This window comes from Tauraco erythrolophus, chromosome 5 (assembly GCF_009769465.1).
Source record: "Tauraco erythrolophus isolate bTauEry1 chromosome 5, bTauEry1.pri, whole genome shotgun sequence".
In the NCBI taxonomy this organism is placed as follows: domain Eukaryota; kingdom Metazoa; phylum Chordata; class Aves; order Musophagiformes; family Musophagidae; genus Tauraco; species Tauraco erythrolophus.
Window position 1 is genome coordinate 37,375,085 of NC_141469.1, and position 16,436 is coordinate 37,391,520.

A 16,436-nucleotide genomic window follows, 5' to 3' on the forward strand; every position below is an offset into this window, starting at 1 on the left:
TCATTCTATGTCTAAACAAGAGTCTTGTGCATTCAAACTATAATCTAAATCATTTCTATCTGGTAGGGTAGGAAAAAATCCTTGCAATTTAGCTTTATAATAAATTACATTAATGTTTCTGTTTGGGAGGGTTGGTGGTTGGTTTTTGGTTTTTTTTGAAGAGAGAGTATCAAAGTGAGAAGGTGGACACACTGAATTGTTGGTCTTACCTGTGAGCCCTAGAGCCACCAATTAGACAGATCTGTTTGGCTATATTTATGCTGTAATCTCACTTACGTGTATAAAGTCATAGTTGCAGAACACAGTAAAAATAATCCTCTTTGAAGGGTTGCAGTGCTATCTACTGCTATTGTGGAAACAATAGATGTTTCCATAAATCACTTTGCCACACTGAAATCATGTTCTTATTTTTCAGTTATACTATTGTTATATGGTTAATTCCTTGTGATGACCGTTACATTTTGCAAGTTGTAATGAAAAAGTTAAATAGAGTTTGGAACTCGTGCTTCTTTCATTAGGACTTGTGTTGGCAATTGCGATGCTGTCAAACACCCATCTCGCTAATTTGTACTGTGCTTGTCTCCTTCCATAAAAGGCTGAGGTATTTAGATTGAGGATTCTTAAAGATACAGTAGCAATTTCAGAAGATATTAAAATACAGCAGTAATTAAATTTTGTGCCTTTGGAAAGTCTTGCACAAAAGCATTTATGTGTATGTAAAAGTTAGGTATTTCTTCCAAGCTTTCACAGAGCAAACACATCTTAGCATGCATGTTGAATACCTACTGCGTCATTCACAGTTTTGCAGGATGTTTTTCCACATGATCATGCATCTTTGCTTTAACTGCAGTAATCATTTTGTATGGCAAGGGACAAAGCATCTCAACTTTGAACTTTAGCTATCTCAACCTTGGCGAATGAAGACAGCTTAGAAAAGCCGGTGTCCTCACTGAATAGCTTTCTGGAGATCATTAATGTTTTGCTACCATTTTTTAAGTGCTATTTATTTTTTGCTAAGTCTGAATAGCGTTCAGCAGTGTCAGCTGCTCATCCGGTTTCTGTAAAATGTGTATGTGATGCAAACAAGATAAGCCACAGAGGAATCGTATACAAATTCAAAGCTTTAACCTTTCATGAAACTTCTTTATTCTTTGGTGTTTGCATTGATGGATGGTTCCCAGTACAGAACTGACATCAATTTTGATGAAAAAAATGTTTCTTGGCATTAAACTAATATAGCAGTGACAATGAATGCCATTACTGATAACTGAGTAAGTAATTATGCGTATTACTTAAGGGATGAAAGCAGATTTTCTGTACTTCATAGTTAAAACTGAAACATAGCTCATGTGAAGTTGAATTCACAGTGGCCACATTAGTTACGGCAAAGCTGCTTCTGCTTACAGCAGTTAGGAAGGACATCTCTCAGGGGAATCTTGCAAAGTTCAAGAGTTTTTGTTTTGTTTTTAAATAAAAGTAGTTAAACATCATGACAACATTGATTTAAACGTGAGAAAATTAAGCCAATAGCCAAGTTTTTCTTATGTGACTCACTGTAAGGAGCCTTTTTTTATTCTTTCAGGCTTTTAAGATAACACAAACTGCATCACTTAAAACTCTTTCATAGGCAAGTCTGCAAGTTTAAGTTCTGTCACACAGCTTGCACTGTTATAGATACTTCATATAGGGAAAGGATTGTTGCCTTGTACTGAAATCATTAAGGAATAATTAGAAACCTTGTCAGGTATTCACACCATCTAACTTAAGCATTTAATTGAGGAGCCTACTTCTCTCTCCTTAGAGAGAATCTAGGCTCCTTATTTAGATAATCTAATTCTTTAGAAGAACATACCTGGCACCGCTGGCCATATACAGCCCCTGCAATTGCAGTTGAGGCACTTATGTTGCATGTCAAAAGGTTAGACAGTATGGATATTCTCTTACTCCCTGATCTAAAGTACAAAAAAAAAAAATATAGGGGGCAAAGTTAAAAATATATTTCTAACCCCAGATACTGGTTTCCCCCCCCTCCCCCCCCGAAAAAAAATGCTTCAGGTATTTCTGTGGCCAAAACACAAGCACAGAGATCAGTGTTTTTTGTATTCGTTTTTTTCATTTATATTCCTTGCGTAAGGAAAATAATTAGCCATTTCTAATTATTTTTTTTTAAATTGCAGTGTCTGCTAACCCTATTTTGATTGCAAGTTCAATCTCTCAATATCTTGCAAATAAACTTACTAAAACCTATTATAACAATTTAAGAATACACTTCCGTGTTACACACTTCACTGTTCAACTGTTTCCATTCTGGTAAAAACACTGCATTCTGTGAGTATGAATTTAGTTTCTGACTCTCTTTTGAGTTAAGGAAATACACTGCATGTCTGGGTGTTTTTCACCTTGATTTGTCCTTCCTGTTTGTTCAAACAAACAGTATGTGCAATGTTTGTGGTCCTAAAAGCTGAGCCTTATTCTTCTGTATTTGAATATAGCTCTCCAACTGGGGCTTTGTATGGTAAGGTACCATCTCTCACAAATGCATATTTTTCATTCTCTATTTCTGAAATGTGCTAAAGTTTTCAAAGAAAACAAAACACTTACAAAGCAAAATGAGTTTTAAGACTGTACGTCAAAACAGGTGCAAGTTTTGGATATTTAAATTAAACTGCCGTCATGTTGCTTCTGTCTTACAATCACTTCCATTCGGAGGATTTCAGATTCTCAACATGTCACCTTTAGTACCCTTTCATAAATGTACTTTAACAGTTTAAAGGGCTAATCCGGATGGTATAAATACCAGTCAATATTAGATGAAAAGCAAATTGCTAAAGTTGGGTTCTCAATGCCGTATTTAGACTCCTGAATAGGTGGCCTATTTCTTCAGAAGTGCTGAGTGTCTGGCAGTTCATGTTAAACTTGCTGGGAGTATCTAGCTGCTAAGTTCTCTAAGCCTTCAGCCTAGTGTAATTGTCCAAACACTGATTTATAAGCCAGGCTTTACCAGTTTATTTTTACTAAGGCAATACCTGCAACAGAACAGTGTCTTCAGGATTTTTAATGCAGTACATTGATTACCTGGGGCTGATTAAATAACATACATAACCAGCTGTTTGTGTCTGAGGACCATACTGGGGATACCTATAACTGGAGAAAATGGTCTGCTGCCACACTTGTAACTTCAGCATCAATATGTTTGTATATAAATAGTATTGAGAGCTGCACAGATGAATGATTCAAAGGAATCAAGTACCGGAAAGTTTGTGGGGCTTACCATACAAATGTTTTTTATGACTTTTTATTAACTAAGAATTCTCTACTACTATTGAAATTTGCTTTAGTTACACATCTCATTCTATTAATGCAAGTCAAAATCAGAGTAAAATTCAACAAAAATATTTAGCGGCCGTGATAGTGTAGCAGTGATGTATACACAAGTAGTGTATCTCACCTCATTCTGTCTGCCAAAGCACAGTTGTTCTCTAAATTAAAATGAATGTTTTCTCATCTAAGACCTGTCCAAAAGTACATTTACCATGTGGTCTGATATATTTGCATTTAAGTACTCAAGACTGTATAGATATTTCTAGATTAGGGGAGAGGAGTGTGAAAGGGTGGGGGGGGAGGGACACCCAAAAACAAACTCAGAAGACCAAAAGAACCTAAAACTTGAATAACAACTTCCCTTTCAAATGTCTAATTGTTCTTTTAGTTATTTTGTTGATGCTATTAATATACAAATCTTTTAGATTTGCCTCATAAATCAATCTTGCCAAGCCTTTAATCATCTCCATAATGTGTCTGGTTTCTTTCCAGTTTATGAATGTATGTTCTTGAGCTAAAGTACTCCAGTATAAGTACAGTACATGCTGTTGGGATTTTTTTGTTTGTTTTTACATGCTTAATGTAGTTGGGAAGTAGGTGTGTCTTTGCCACAGGACCTGCTCTTGTTGCATTTTAGGCTCAGTTTAGCTGGCTTACACAGTTGATTGTGTCATTTTAATTTTAAAGCACTTTTGTTGTCAGGTTGACCGTTCACAGATGTCTACCAGATATTATAGTTCATCTTTACCACTAATGACACCACAAAAAGTAACCAAGCAATTTCGTGTGTCTACTTTAAGCCTTCCTCCTTGCTTTTTTATAGAGCTAAAATTGTAGTTGTCATAGGTTTTTGTACTAAGCTTGTCATTTACACTAGTTATGGTTTCAACAGGGGCTTATGATTATAGTATGCCTTCACTAAAATGAGTATGACTTGAAGTTTAGATGTTAGCAAAGATGATATTTTAGAATCTAAAATGTACTTAATTAGGTTATTACTGCTAACATTAACACTGAATTCTATATTCAGGTACTTTAAGTCTGTGCATGTATTAAATCAGCTGTCAGTTTCTGGTCTTAGAACACGTTTTAAGGTGAAAAAATGAAACTTTTCAACATTTTAGTTTGGGAAGGTGATTTTTAAAGTTTCTTTAATTGTGCTTTCAAAAGACAAAGTTAATTCAGCAAGGTCAAAGCTACAGAGTCTTTTTTGCAGCTAAGACCATACTTGAAACTGACTAGAAGCTTTATGACTTTTAAGTTGCTGCCAGCCCCCCTTGGATGGTGCTACATTTCTTTAGAGTATGAAGGGACATATAAAGGAGCATATTTCAAAGCTATTTGCATTTACTGAATTTAATACCTATCTTAGAGGTCTAATTTTTTACTTCAAGTAGTCCTGCAGATTGGTCCAAAATTCTAAGTCATTTAACTTCTTAACTGTGAACATTTATTTTTAGTGTTTGTGGTTAAAGATTAGCAAAATTGTATTCACTGTTTAATAGTTTCTGTCCTTGGATTTACTCTCTGCGTAAATGACAATACACAAGCTTTGAAATGTGACTGCACTAAGTTTCTGCAAAAGAGGATAATCTTTGCATAAATTGCATTGATGTATTTAGAAGTCCTGTGCCAAGAAAAATTATTTTTCCAGCAATTTAGTGTTAAAACTTGCTCTTGAGAGAAGGCTGCCCTCCTCCCATGCATTCCACGTTTAGACTAGAGGCAGAACTTCTGAAATGCGCACTTTGTAGATGTGTTTTGCGTGACATTGTCAAAAAGTCCTTCTAGCACTAACCGTATTCTATGGACAGGATACTTCATGCTTCTCCTATATTGTGTAAATTTGTGAAAATTCAGAAATAGTTATCCCTTTCCTGTAAACTTTCTTACATAGTCCTAACTTCAAAGTTGAGATGAGAATTTGTCACTTAGCTGTATGCCTCTGAATCTGTAAGCAGATTTTCATAGATTCATAGATTCATAGATTCATAGATTTCTAGGTTGGAAAAGACCTTAGAGATCATCGAGTCCAACCATCCCTAATCCCCATTAAACCATATCCTCAAGTAGCTCATCCACCCTATTCTTAAACACATTCAGGGATGGGGACTCAACCACTTCCCTGGGCAGCTTATTCCAGTGGCTGACAACCCGTTCAGAGAAGAAATACTTCCTAACATCCAACCTGAATCTCCCCTGACTAAGCTTATGCCCATTTCCTCTTGTTCTATCTCCCATCACTAATGTAAAGAGCCCTTCCCCTACCTCCCCACCATCTTTTCTCAAGTATTTATAGGCCGTAATCAGGTCTCCCCTCAGCCTCCTCTTCTCCAGGCTAAACAGCCCCAACTCCCTCAGCCGCTCCTCATAAGTTTTATTTTCCAGCCCCTTGACCAGTTTAGTTGCCCTTCTTTGGACTCGCTCCAGGAGCTCAATATCTCTCTTAAAGCGAGGGGCCCAAAACTGGACACAAAGTTTTCAGTTCTGCTGTGTATGAATGCAGTTGTGATTCTAGTTTGGAAAGGTAGGTCAAGCAGGATTCAAATGTTTATACAGTTAAAAAGGAATTAAAAGCTAGTGTGAGAATATGTAGTGCTTGGGAGAAGTTAGCTATTGGCTCTGGGGAAAAAATCTAGCATTATGCTGTGACATTCCACTGAGATACAGACCTCTGACACAGCAAGAGTTCACTTGCTGCTTAGCACAGGACTGATGAGCCACAGAGGTGAGGGAAATGCAAAATACTTCAGAGGAATTCAGCCTTGACAAAAAAGGCTTTTGGAGTCAGGATGATACAAACTTGTATTAACATACATGCTTATGTATCAATGCTTTTGTACTATTATCTCTAGTTTCATTATTTCAACATGGTTGATAAGCAGTTATCTTCTAAAACAACCTGGAACTACTTTAGAAACAACATGGAAATAGTCCCAAGAATCAGAACTATTTCCATGTTGGTTTAAAGGTAATTCCAGGTTGGTTTAGAACATAACTGCTTATCAGCTGTGTTGAAATAACAAAACTAAAGATTGTTTTACATAGTCCCAAGAATTAGGACTATTTCCACGTGCATGGAAAACGATCATGTTCAATGTTAGTACTTTTTGTGCTTGTCCGAAAGATGGAGGAAAATCGGCAGAAGTTTTCTGATTGAGTAGAGCATGCTGTAGTAGAACTGTCCCCTTTCAAACCATGGTGGACTCTTTTTCTACAGCACAACTTTCTAGAAAGTCTTTGCTGATGTGACCTACATTATTGAAATACTTCTAAGTTCTGTTTTGAAATGAAAGCTTCATATTTGTATAGATGGTAACTGTGCTTTTTAAAGATATGATGTACATATTTGGGGAGCACAAAGTGTTTTAGCATTATAAAGCCTAGTTGCACAAAGGATTAAAATGAACCTTTTACCCAAAGAATGACTTAGTTTTTTGGAGACAGTTAAATTTCAGGTAACATTGCTGTATGGTATGTAGTTCATCAGTGTGAATTGGAATAGATGTTAAAAGTTTGAAGCACTGATTACTTAGATATTACCCAAACTCCCAAATGGATAGTGTGGTGTGGGTAGTGAGATAGCAGAATACAGTTTTCATATTTAAATCCTGCTTCACATATTTCTATTGTACAGTGCATGCCTATTGCATGTTTTCACTGTCCGAAATTAATACAATTCAAAGAAACAAACCTCTTTTTTTAGCTTTATAGACATGAACTTTCTAAGGTGTACAGAGGATGGGAAAAGTTTTTCTTCTGCTTCCAGCAGCACAAGACCTTTCACTTTGGATGCACAGAACTTGCAAACAGAATGATGCAAGAGTGAGTTTACAATCATTGCACCATGTCAGCCAGTGGAGCAGTTTACAAATAAATCAAAAACGCATGTTACATGTTCCACTTTTCTATTTCTCTGTAAGATCCACAACCAAGTGGGGCCTGTTTTAGGAATTAACCACGATGGAGCCCTTTCTTGCCGGCTTCTGCTTTCCAGAGCAAAGTTAAAGTCTACCACTTGCCAGATAAGTCGTGTGTTACCTCAACATATATGTATATATGTATATAGCAACAATCAAAAAATAAATAAAATCTTACTTATTGAGCCTGTAACAAAGAGAGTCACCTATACAGTTCAGTCTGATGTTTACCAATAGTAATAATTTTCCCATTAGCTACAGAGGTAGCAAAGGCTGTTTTCTTTTACTCAGCATTGTTTTTTGCAAGAGCACTTACTACCTACCAAGTACTGACTTCAGCTGAATTTAAGACTTCATTAAAAATCCTGATGAGTTACCTTCTGAATGCCAAGGGACAGCAGGGAACAGATCTAGCTGTGTCACTGCTCACACCCTCTATAGAAAGCAAGTTTGCTATGGTAAGCAGGCTCTTTTTATTGTGCTATTGAGAAACAAACCTGCAAGGGCATGGAAGCAGATTAGTCACTTCAGTTTCATTCTGCTGCTTCTCAGGACAGCTAGAGAACTGAAAGAAAGCCAACCAGTACCAAAATAAGGCTGCTGCGAACTGAAATAGTACTGGTGCCTTGTTTGCACTCAAACCAGGTTGAAGATCACCTCTTCAGTGGCATTCGATCTGGGATGTGGCAGGAGACAAGAGAAACCTGCTTTTTTAATTTATCATTAAAATTATCTAAGGGCGTCCAAAAAGAAAATAAAGGATCTGATCAAATGAACATAATAGCAGATTGCTCACCCAACAGGAAGCCATTGCTCTTCATAGTTTGAGGGAGAGAGCTAGAAAAAAGACTTTTCCCTCTTCATCCCAATATTGTATTGTGTTGACTAAACTTTCTAAGAAAGATGAAAGTAAAATCTTAGTTTTATCATGGCTTGTTTTGCAAAGCTGTTGGCAAATCACAGTTTCTGACTCATAGAAAACCTCTATTTCAAAGTTTACTGTTTAATACCTGTTTGCTGAGAGACATAGTTTGAAATTAATCTGTGTTCTGCTGAACTGCCATGGAAAGTCATAGTGAGCATGGGTCAGATACCTCCTGTCCCCATTGCATATTTACTAAGTGGTTGGCTGCATCTTTAGTGAATTTTAGTGGTCATGGGATGTGTGTGGTGTATTTTGTCCTACTCTGTTGGATTACTACAGTGCAACCAGGGAGAAGACAAGAAAATTAAGGCATGATTATAGGATTCCTTTAAGTGCAATACAGTCCAGGCAGAAGCCTTGCAAGTAGAAGAGATCAAAATTTTGTGCAAACTATTTTCAGGATCTCAAGGTATCCCAGAAAGACAAAAAAAAGTTAGAATTCATTTTTTCTATCTCTGTAACTTGGATGTGTTAGAAAACATGGAAGAAAATGTCTTAGTTGAGCATAAATCCAGTGAAAACATTTATAATTTATTACAATAATTTTTCTTACCTTCAGTGAAAATATTTGTAAGACATTATGGTGACTCTTCTTCATCTTCATGTGCAAAAAAAAATTGTTCTTTATGAGACTGATTATCTATGAGTAAGCTTTGTGACATTTTGTTTTCATAGTTTAGCTTTAATTTTCCAACCTTTAACCATTTACTGCTGACCATTTGTAACTCAAGTCTTTGTATGCGAAGTGTCTGAGATGAATTGCCCAGAAGCCAGGAAGTGCAGTCTCAGCAGGGGGCTGAGTGCCCGTGCAAGGTACTTAGCCAAGCACCAAGAAAATGCTTCCTTTCATATGAGGTGACTGTCCTTCCCCACCCCACTCATTATTTAACTTCTGCATGAAATGAAATTGAGCTCTTAGAGACGTTTGTCTCCTTCATTAAACAGCCTGATGCTTAACTCTGTTGTGGATCACTAGAACTGATTCCAGCAGTTCTTCTGAAGGAAACAGGCAGTCACAGGCTATCAAAGTGCATACACAGAAGAGTTCTTCACAGTGCATCTCTAGTTTTATATTTGGATGCCATTAAACTTACTGTTAATAAATTCAGGTATCTTAAGCTCTTGTATCATTGTCTATCTCTAGAGTGTCTGAGCGTACAGCCTTTAGAAGGCGCTTTTGTCTTCCTATCAAGTTTCCTGTTAAAAAGTACAGAATTTGTATTCCAATACTAAGGATTTTGTTCTCTTTTAGGATCGAAATAGAATGTATGACAGTCTGAATATGCACTCTTTGGAAAACTCCCTTATTGACATTATGAGAGCAGAGCATGATCCACTTAAAGGTATGTTATTATGCTAAATAAAGAAAAAAGGGTCATCCATTCTGCATATTACAGTTAATACTGATTACTAATTTAGATTCTAGGTTCATGTTAAAGTAGCTAATGAATTATGTTTTCAACTCACATGAAAGGTCAATCTCAAGCTGTATTTTACTGAAATCATTGGTTTACAGTCGTTTAAAACTTAAGCCTTAGTGTCTTCATAGGTTTTTCTCCCTCTCAGCTCTATCCTTCCCTCCATTCCCCCAAAATATTTATAGTTAATTTTATTTGAAATATTGAAATTTACTTGTCTGCTGTAGGAAGTTCTACCTCAGTTTGTGAAGACACACTGTTCTATTAGAGGTAGCCAAGAGAGGGTGGGAGGGGAATCAAACCGCTACTAGTGTTAGCCAGTTAGTTTTCCCCTTTTTTTTTTGCAGTGAAAGCTGAAAAGAAAATTAAGTTCATGGATAAATTCAGTTGTTGTCCTTTCAAATATATTTCCAAAGCCCCTGGAGGATAATAATGCATCTAATTGTTCAGTTTCTGTTTGTCTGAGGAAGTCCAGAAGTACACTTGTCTTTAGAATGCTGGTTCCTCTTACCCTTCTGGGCTCTGTTCAAATCATTTGGCCACATCAGTAAGCATACAGTTAACATTTGTGGGCTTCAGTTTTAACTTCTCTATTCACTATACATAAACTCACTCTTTTGAATTCTATTTTTCCATGCTTATTCTCAGATGGCATTTACTGTTGAACTTTGGGGCAGGGACCCCAAGCCGTTTTATTTGGCCTGATCAAATGTTACTTCATTTGTGGCATTATAATTAGACTAACACAATCTAACTTTGAAATTATCCAAGACTTCAGGCTTGCTTTGCAGAAGTTAAGTCTCAATATTGATGCAATTGAAAAAATTAAAAAAAAACCCTTCTCTTTTTATATCATTATTTACTCCCATCCATTCTTCATTTCTCGAGGCTCCTAGACTTAATAGATACTATTACATTAGCACAGAAGGGCTTGTGTTCTCCTAATTTGAAAGACACATTGCTAAGGTCTGCTCCTGGTTCTTTTTAAGATCTGTAATCAATTGGAACACCTGTAGTATTCAGATAGCATGTAATAGTATTGTAAAATTTACTTTGTAAAGCCAAATGGTGGTGGTTCTTTTTCAAGCTGAAAATCTCTGCAAAGCATCAGTAAGTGGGTAGCATTTAGTTAGCCAGTTAATTTTCCTCCTCTTTAGAGTGGAAGCCAAAATTAAATTTTCTTAGATGTTCTTAAATCTGATCTCATTTCTTACTGCCTACAGAGAATTAATTTCAGTCGTAACAATTTTATCATTTAAGTCCATTATTAAATTCAGTTTCTGTCTATTCTGCGTGTTTACAAAATATTACTAAGTAACACAAAGGGGTTGAAACCTGTGTACAGTTAGCCTGGTAGTAACTGCTGTGAACTAAAAGCATGCCTATGTCATCAAAGACAAGGTAACTAGTTAGATCATCCCCGTTTCAAAGCATTGTTGCTTCAATTTGCCACACTCGGGTGGTGACTAATATTGCTTCGGTTATCTGAACCCAAAGCTACCATCAGGAAGGATATTAAAAGGTAAAAGGTACTGTTAGGCATAAAATTAGAGAATGCAGATCTTCTATCACAATATACTGTCATTGGCACCTCTCACGTTCCTGAAAACCAGTCGGTTTGTTCACTTTTTTTCTATGCAGGCTGACATGACAAATGGAAGTGGTTGCTCTCTTCCCCCTGCCATCTTGCTATTGTCATTTTGACTTTATCACGTAGAAGAGTGTTCAGAGGCAGAGCGAGCACAGAAAAGACTCATTTTTATTTTTATTCATCTCTTCATATTTCATTGTGATACAATAGATTAAAAGTGTCTTTCCAATAATATTTTTTCAGCAAGAGTAAGACAAGACAAAGCTTTAACGATTTAAAGTGAATTGGATTCATACATAGACACTTTTGAAAAACTTAGTAAAATTTCTATAGTTATTCTGTGCTTTCTAGGGATGTGAGTATATGGTTTCAGTCTACAGTTAAGAAACTAAATATTTTCTTTAACAGTTTCAGCATCATACTCTTGCAGTGAAAATTCTGTTAAGTTTTGTGTTTGAACTAAGACAGATGGAAGTCATAGATAGTGATGAATTCAAAGGAAATCCATTTTTTTGTTCAAGTGCCAGAGAACAATGCACATGCCAACTGAATTTAAATACAGTAATTGCGTGCTGTTATTTAAATTGGTTAAGATTTTTTTTTTCTGTTTGGAAGTTACTTCAGCTGAAACAATTATATTATTAAGAGTAAGACACAGGAAATGTTCTTTACTGATGAAATGGGAAGAGATCACATTCTAGGATAGCCTTGTAGTTTCTCCCTACCCCTCTTCTGTTTAGTCACCATTAGTTGGCATTTGTGTAATTTCCTAGCAACTTTTTTTTTTCTGCAAACCGTGAAACACTGATTTTGTTATTTCAGTCTCTGTGGCTTTTCTTTTCACCACAGAAAATCCGACATTTACTTAAGAACCCATCATATTTGCTGGGATTAATATAATGCACAGGATTAAGAATATTATTGTTATTTATTTGTTGTTCTTATTAATATATAATGGACTTTATTGTAAATAAAGAATATTTTGTAACTAGAGAATATTTTTATGACAAGTTTGTAAGTAAATCTAAGCACACAAAAACAATGCATCTTTTATATCTGACCACAGCAGTGAAATGAAAGTCCCTGGAATTTTAAGCACGTGTTTCAGATTTAGCTGCTTACAATATCTGGCGTATGACTAAGCATCTTGTCTCAGATTCTGCACAATGCAGAACAGACACTGTGTGTATTCGCTCACAGCTTTTAAGTTTTACATTTCACGATCCGTTTTAGAAGGAAGTAAAATTCCACCACTTGTGCTTTCACAAATTTGTAAAAGCGTTATTTCAAATATGATTCACTGAAAACTAAGTTTATGCCTGCCAAAAAATTGTTTATAGATGCATAGTTTCAGCTTCACTTAGGCAAAGTTTAGTCATTACTACAGATGTGATCAAAAGAAAAGAAGTAATTCTTAGCTTTCAGTAAGACATTTTTCAAGGTAGGCTAATAGGGAATAGATGCTTGACTTCTCTAGTCATTGCAGCAGAAATACTGATTGTATTAAAACTAGTCTTTCCCATGCAGCTTTCTTGAAATGCATTTCATAATAAGACATTAAGTTTAAGATTGCCCCATCCAATCAGTGGAATAAAAACTGAAGATAAAATTAATAAAAGTTAAAATAAATTCATAATTTTTTACATAATTATTCTTAAAAGTACCCTTTTTATTCTTCTAATAGCCCTTAAAACTATTTTGGGAGAAGAATTACAATATTAGCCTGAAATACGCGGGTATTGGTAGTATAACTCTTTTCCAGACATACCTCTTTTGTACTTTGATTTTTTTGTTTCCCTTCTCCTCCCCTAAATACTGATGCTTTTTATGTCAAGATGTAGAAAACTTGGAGGCCAAAATGGATCACGGAAAAAAATTAGAAGAAAGGGTTGTATTTTGCCTGGAACATGTACTAGAATTGAGGAGCAAGTGATTTAATCAAATTTATTATCTACTGTTTTAAACATCTTTTTAGTAAAGACTGTGGTATTTTCCATGTAATATAAGTGTGTGTCTTTTGTAAGGCAAGAGTATTGGTACTGTACTCAGTCTACAATTCATTTCTGTCTGCTGACCAACTCTTACAGCTCTGCAAGCTAGATGTAAGACCGTACTGAACTTTGTATTAGCTATAGGTGTATTAGTCAGAGTAGCAAGAAGGAATATTAACTTTGTGTTGAATTTTTCTTCTGTTTCCTTGTGAGGGGGGAAAAGAATTTTTTAGGAGAGTTACACAAATGTATATTTTTGTATAGCTAGTAGTAAATAATAAACACTATTATTTGGCTTTTCTGTGGGGAAAAAATAACTTGATGCACTTAGAAGTCTGTCTTGCTTTTTCGTGGTTTTATTTTCCCTTTAAATTGGTTTAGTTGAGCTTTTCAGCTGTTAGATGTCTTTCTTTTAAAAGCAACCATGATGGTGCATGCTCAGTGAAGTAAAAAAAAAGCCTTGGTGACTCAGCAACACCGTAGAGAATGTTTTCTTACTTTGCATATGGTAACTTTTGTTTTCAATGAAATTTGTTTTGTGTTATGAAGCTCTAAGGTTTAAAGTTACGCAATTGCTTCCTAGAGTAATTCAAATTGCATTCAGAAAAGTTTCTGAGGCTGAACAAAAAAGTACAGAAGAAGAAACTTTGTTCTTAGTCATATAAAAGGCTTTGAAATTGTAAATACAGATTGTTTCCTCTTTCTGTCTAGAAACTTTTTATGATACAAGAATATATTTAAGACTGATGGACTGATTTGACTGAATAGATCGACTATCAGAGACAACACATTTGGCCTCATTATGACTTACATAATTCTTACACAAGCATTTCAAAGTGTAGTATCTAGGCTTTCTGTAACTAGGTGTAGTCCAAACATGGTTTTGTGCTGTTGCCTTAACTACGCTGATTCAAAAACTGAGCTTTCTTAAACTGCTGCAATCCTCAGCTATTCACTGCTCTGTTAAAGTAGTTTGGGAAAAGCTTAATTTGGAAGCTTTTTCTCTTCTAGTCAGGAGATCTCTTGGGAAAAAAAAAAGGAAGATGAGAAAGGAACTTGTGATTCTCAGTGTCTTCATTCAACCATTTAAGACTTTTTTTAAAAAGAGAGGGAGAGTAGATATGAAATACCAAATTTGTGAAACTGTGAGTCAACAAAGTTTAAAGCAGTTGTTATACTTAAATCTATCCCAAATGTTTTAATATATGGAGAGTCGTCCAACAGTTTATTTAAATAGAAATAGAAAGTATGCATTTCCAAAAGTAGATATGAATTTCCCTTGAAAAGTGAGTAAGCACAACTACATCTGCATGCTCAGAAGCAGCTTACAAAAAAATTTAAATTTCCCTTGCCCGTATGAGTAACATGAGATTACAGAAACGTAGCTAAAACAAAGTTTGTTACTCTTTCCTCATGGTTTGGATTAGCAAGACTTTTAACTGGATTTACTGGATAAACTGGTCCACTAAAATTTATTTGCAAGCATTTTATTTTTTTCTGTCCTTACAGAAGAATATGTTGTGAGAAATACATACCAGGCAGTTCTGTTAACATTAGTCACATTTACATATGGAAGAGGGGGCTAAATTTAATCGAACTCTAGTTGCATGAGAAATGTCAAACATACCTGCTTCTCCTTAGCAATACTATTTTGAATTTAGACATGATACATGAGAATTATTACTTAGCAGTAATGTGATGAAGTTGCAAGTTCAGGTTTGCACAGAGAAAATTTCTGTAACATGATACTTTATTATCCAGCACTGTAATATTACGCATTGTATTTGTTTCAGATAGTACTGTGTTACTAATTTTGGATGCTGTAGAGCCAAGTTCTGTAGACAGTCAGTGAAGTGATTACTTTTCATTTCTCAGGAATGGAATCTATTATTTAAATATTAGATATTCTCTAACTGATTTGTAGTTGATTTTAAACTAGTAAAGTATCTTTATATATTATTAAAATTTCTTTTTTAAGCAGGCAGAGACCACTGGAGTTGCTGGAATATCTATTGAACGGTTTATATGATTCTAGATTACTGACATTGAAGTAGGGTGGGATTAGATAGGCTTTGTGGTGAGGGCAGCTCTTAAAATAGCGCATTTGTGATTTTTTTAAACACCTCGAACAATGCGCAGTGAAAATAGCTGACTAGAAAGAAACATGTGGTAGAAGCAAAGTAAATTGTTATAAGATGGCGCTCCCATCTTCTGTAGTTTATATTTTTAAGTGAGATTTAATATAGTATATGACCATTTAACTAGAATAATCTATTAAATAGTGTAACCTGAGCTCTGTGTAAGACTGATCTTACACTCAGTTCCATGCATGGTGTTCTGAATTTATATATATCATGAAATTCAGGTGGACACCCTAGACATTGCAGTTTGCTTGCACAGATTAATCTGAGGGATAAGAACCTAAGTTAAAGCATCAAATAGCAGTGATTGTATTTTGAAAAAGTAAGCAAACCTATGTTAAAAATGTTCTTGAGGTTGTAAGTCCAAGTACTAGACAAGGTAGTAAACACAAGTATTAAGTTCACCAGAATGCAGTAATCAAAGTATGTTTCCATTGAAATAACCATGTAAATAAGACTTAAAAGAAGTATCAATACAGCTGTGCATGTACTGAGTAAAGTGTTGCTCATTTTCCTTTCCAACCCTCAAATCATTCATTATCTGACCTAGCACATTCGTCTCCATAACACAGCAAGACTGGGCTGCTTTGTGTGAGTCAGAGGTTTTGCGCTGCAGTGGTGGGCCCAGCTCCCCAGTGCACTCTCTCCCTGCTCCTTAATGAGGAGTGCTTTATTATTTCAGTGTTTTCAGTTTGGCACCTGTGTTTCAGATGCAGCTTATTTGTGAAGCTAGCTATAGGGGGGTAAAAAGCAGAAGAATGCAAAACCAGAGTCATAAACGCAGAATTTACTGTCTTCTAAAACAGTTTTCCTCTCTAGGTCTTGACACTGGTGGGCTTCTCTCTCCTGCCAGGCCTTAAATCTGACCTCTCTTTCTGTAGTAATTACAGGAAAAAAAAAAAGTATCTTTGTCTCCCTTGCTTGAATAGGAAAAGAAGATAAATGTGTACAGACAGGGAGAAAGACTGTCACCGCAGACTCGAGGAGATTCAAGATGAGATAATAGTTTTTCACAATTGCTATTGTTATCCTAGATAGATACAACATTATGATTTGCAAGAAACAGCTCGTATTGTTGCAGGGATTTCTATATCACCGAATATAAACATGATGGTGGCAGTAAATCATC

At 35.6% G+C, this 16,436-nt stretch overlaps 1 protein-coding gene across 1 annotated transcript in view; it reads left to right on the top strand.

Annotated features, from left to right (window-relative positions):
* Positions 1–16,436, top strand: part of CPEB2 (cytoplasmic polyadenylation element binding protein 2) — a 51,632-nt gene that overhangs the window by 5,975 nt on the left and 29,221 nt on the right. Inside the window, exon 3 of the mRNA XM_086611709.1 lies at positions 9,419–9,509. Coding sequence (XP_086467835.1) covers positions 9,419–9,509 — 91 coding nt within the window. The remainder of the gene's footprint in view (positions 1–9,418; positions 9,510–16,436) is intronic.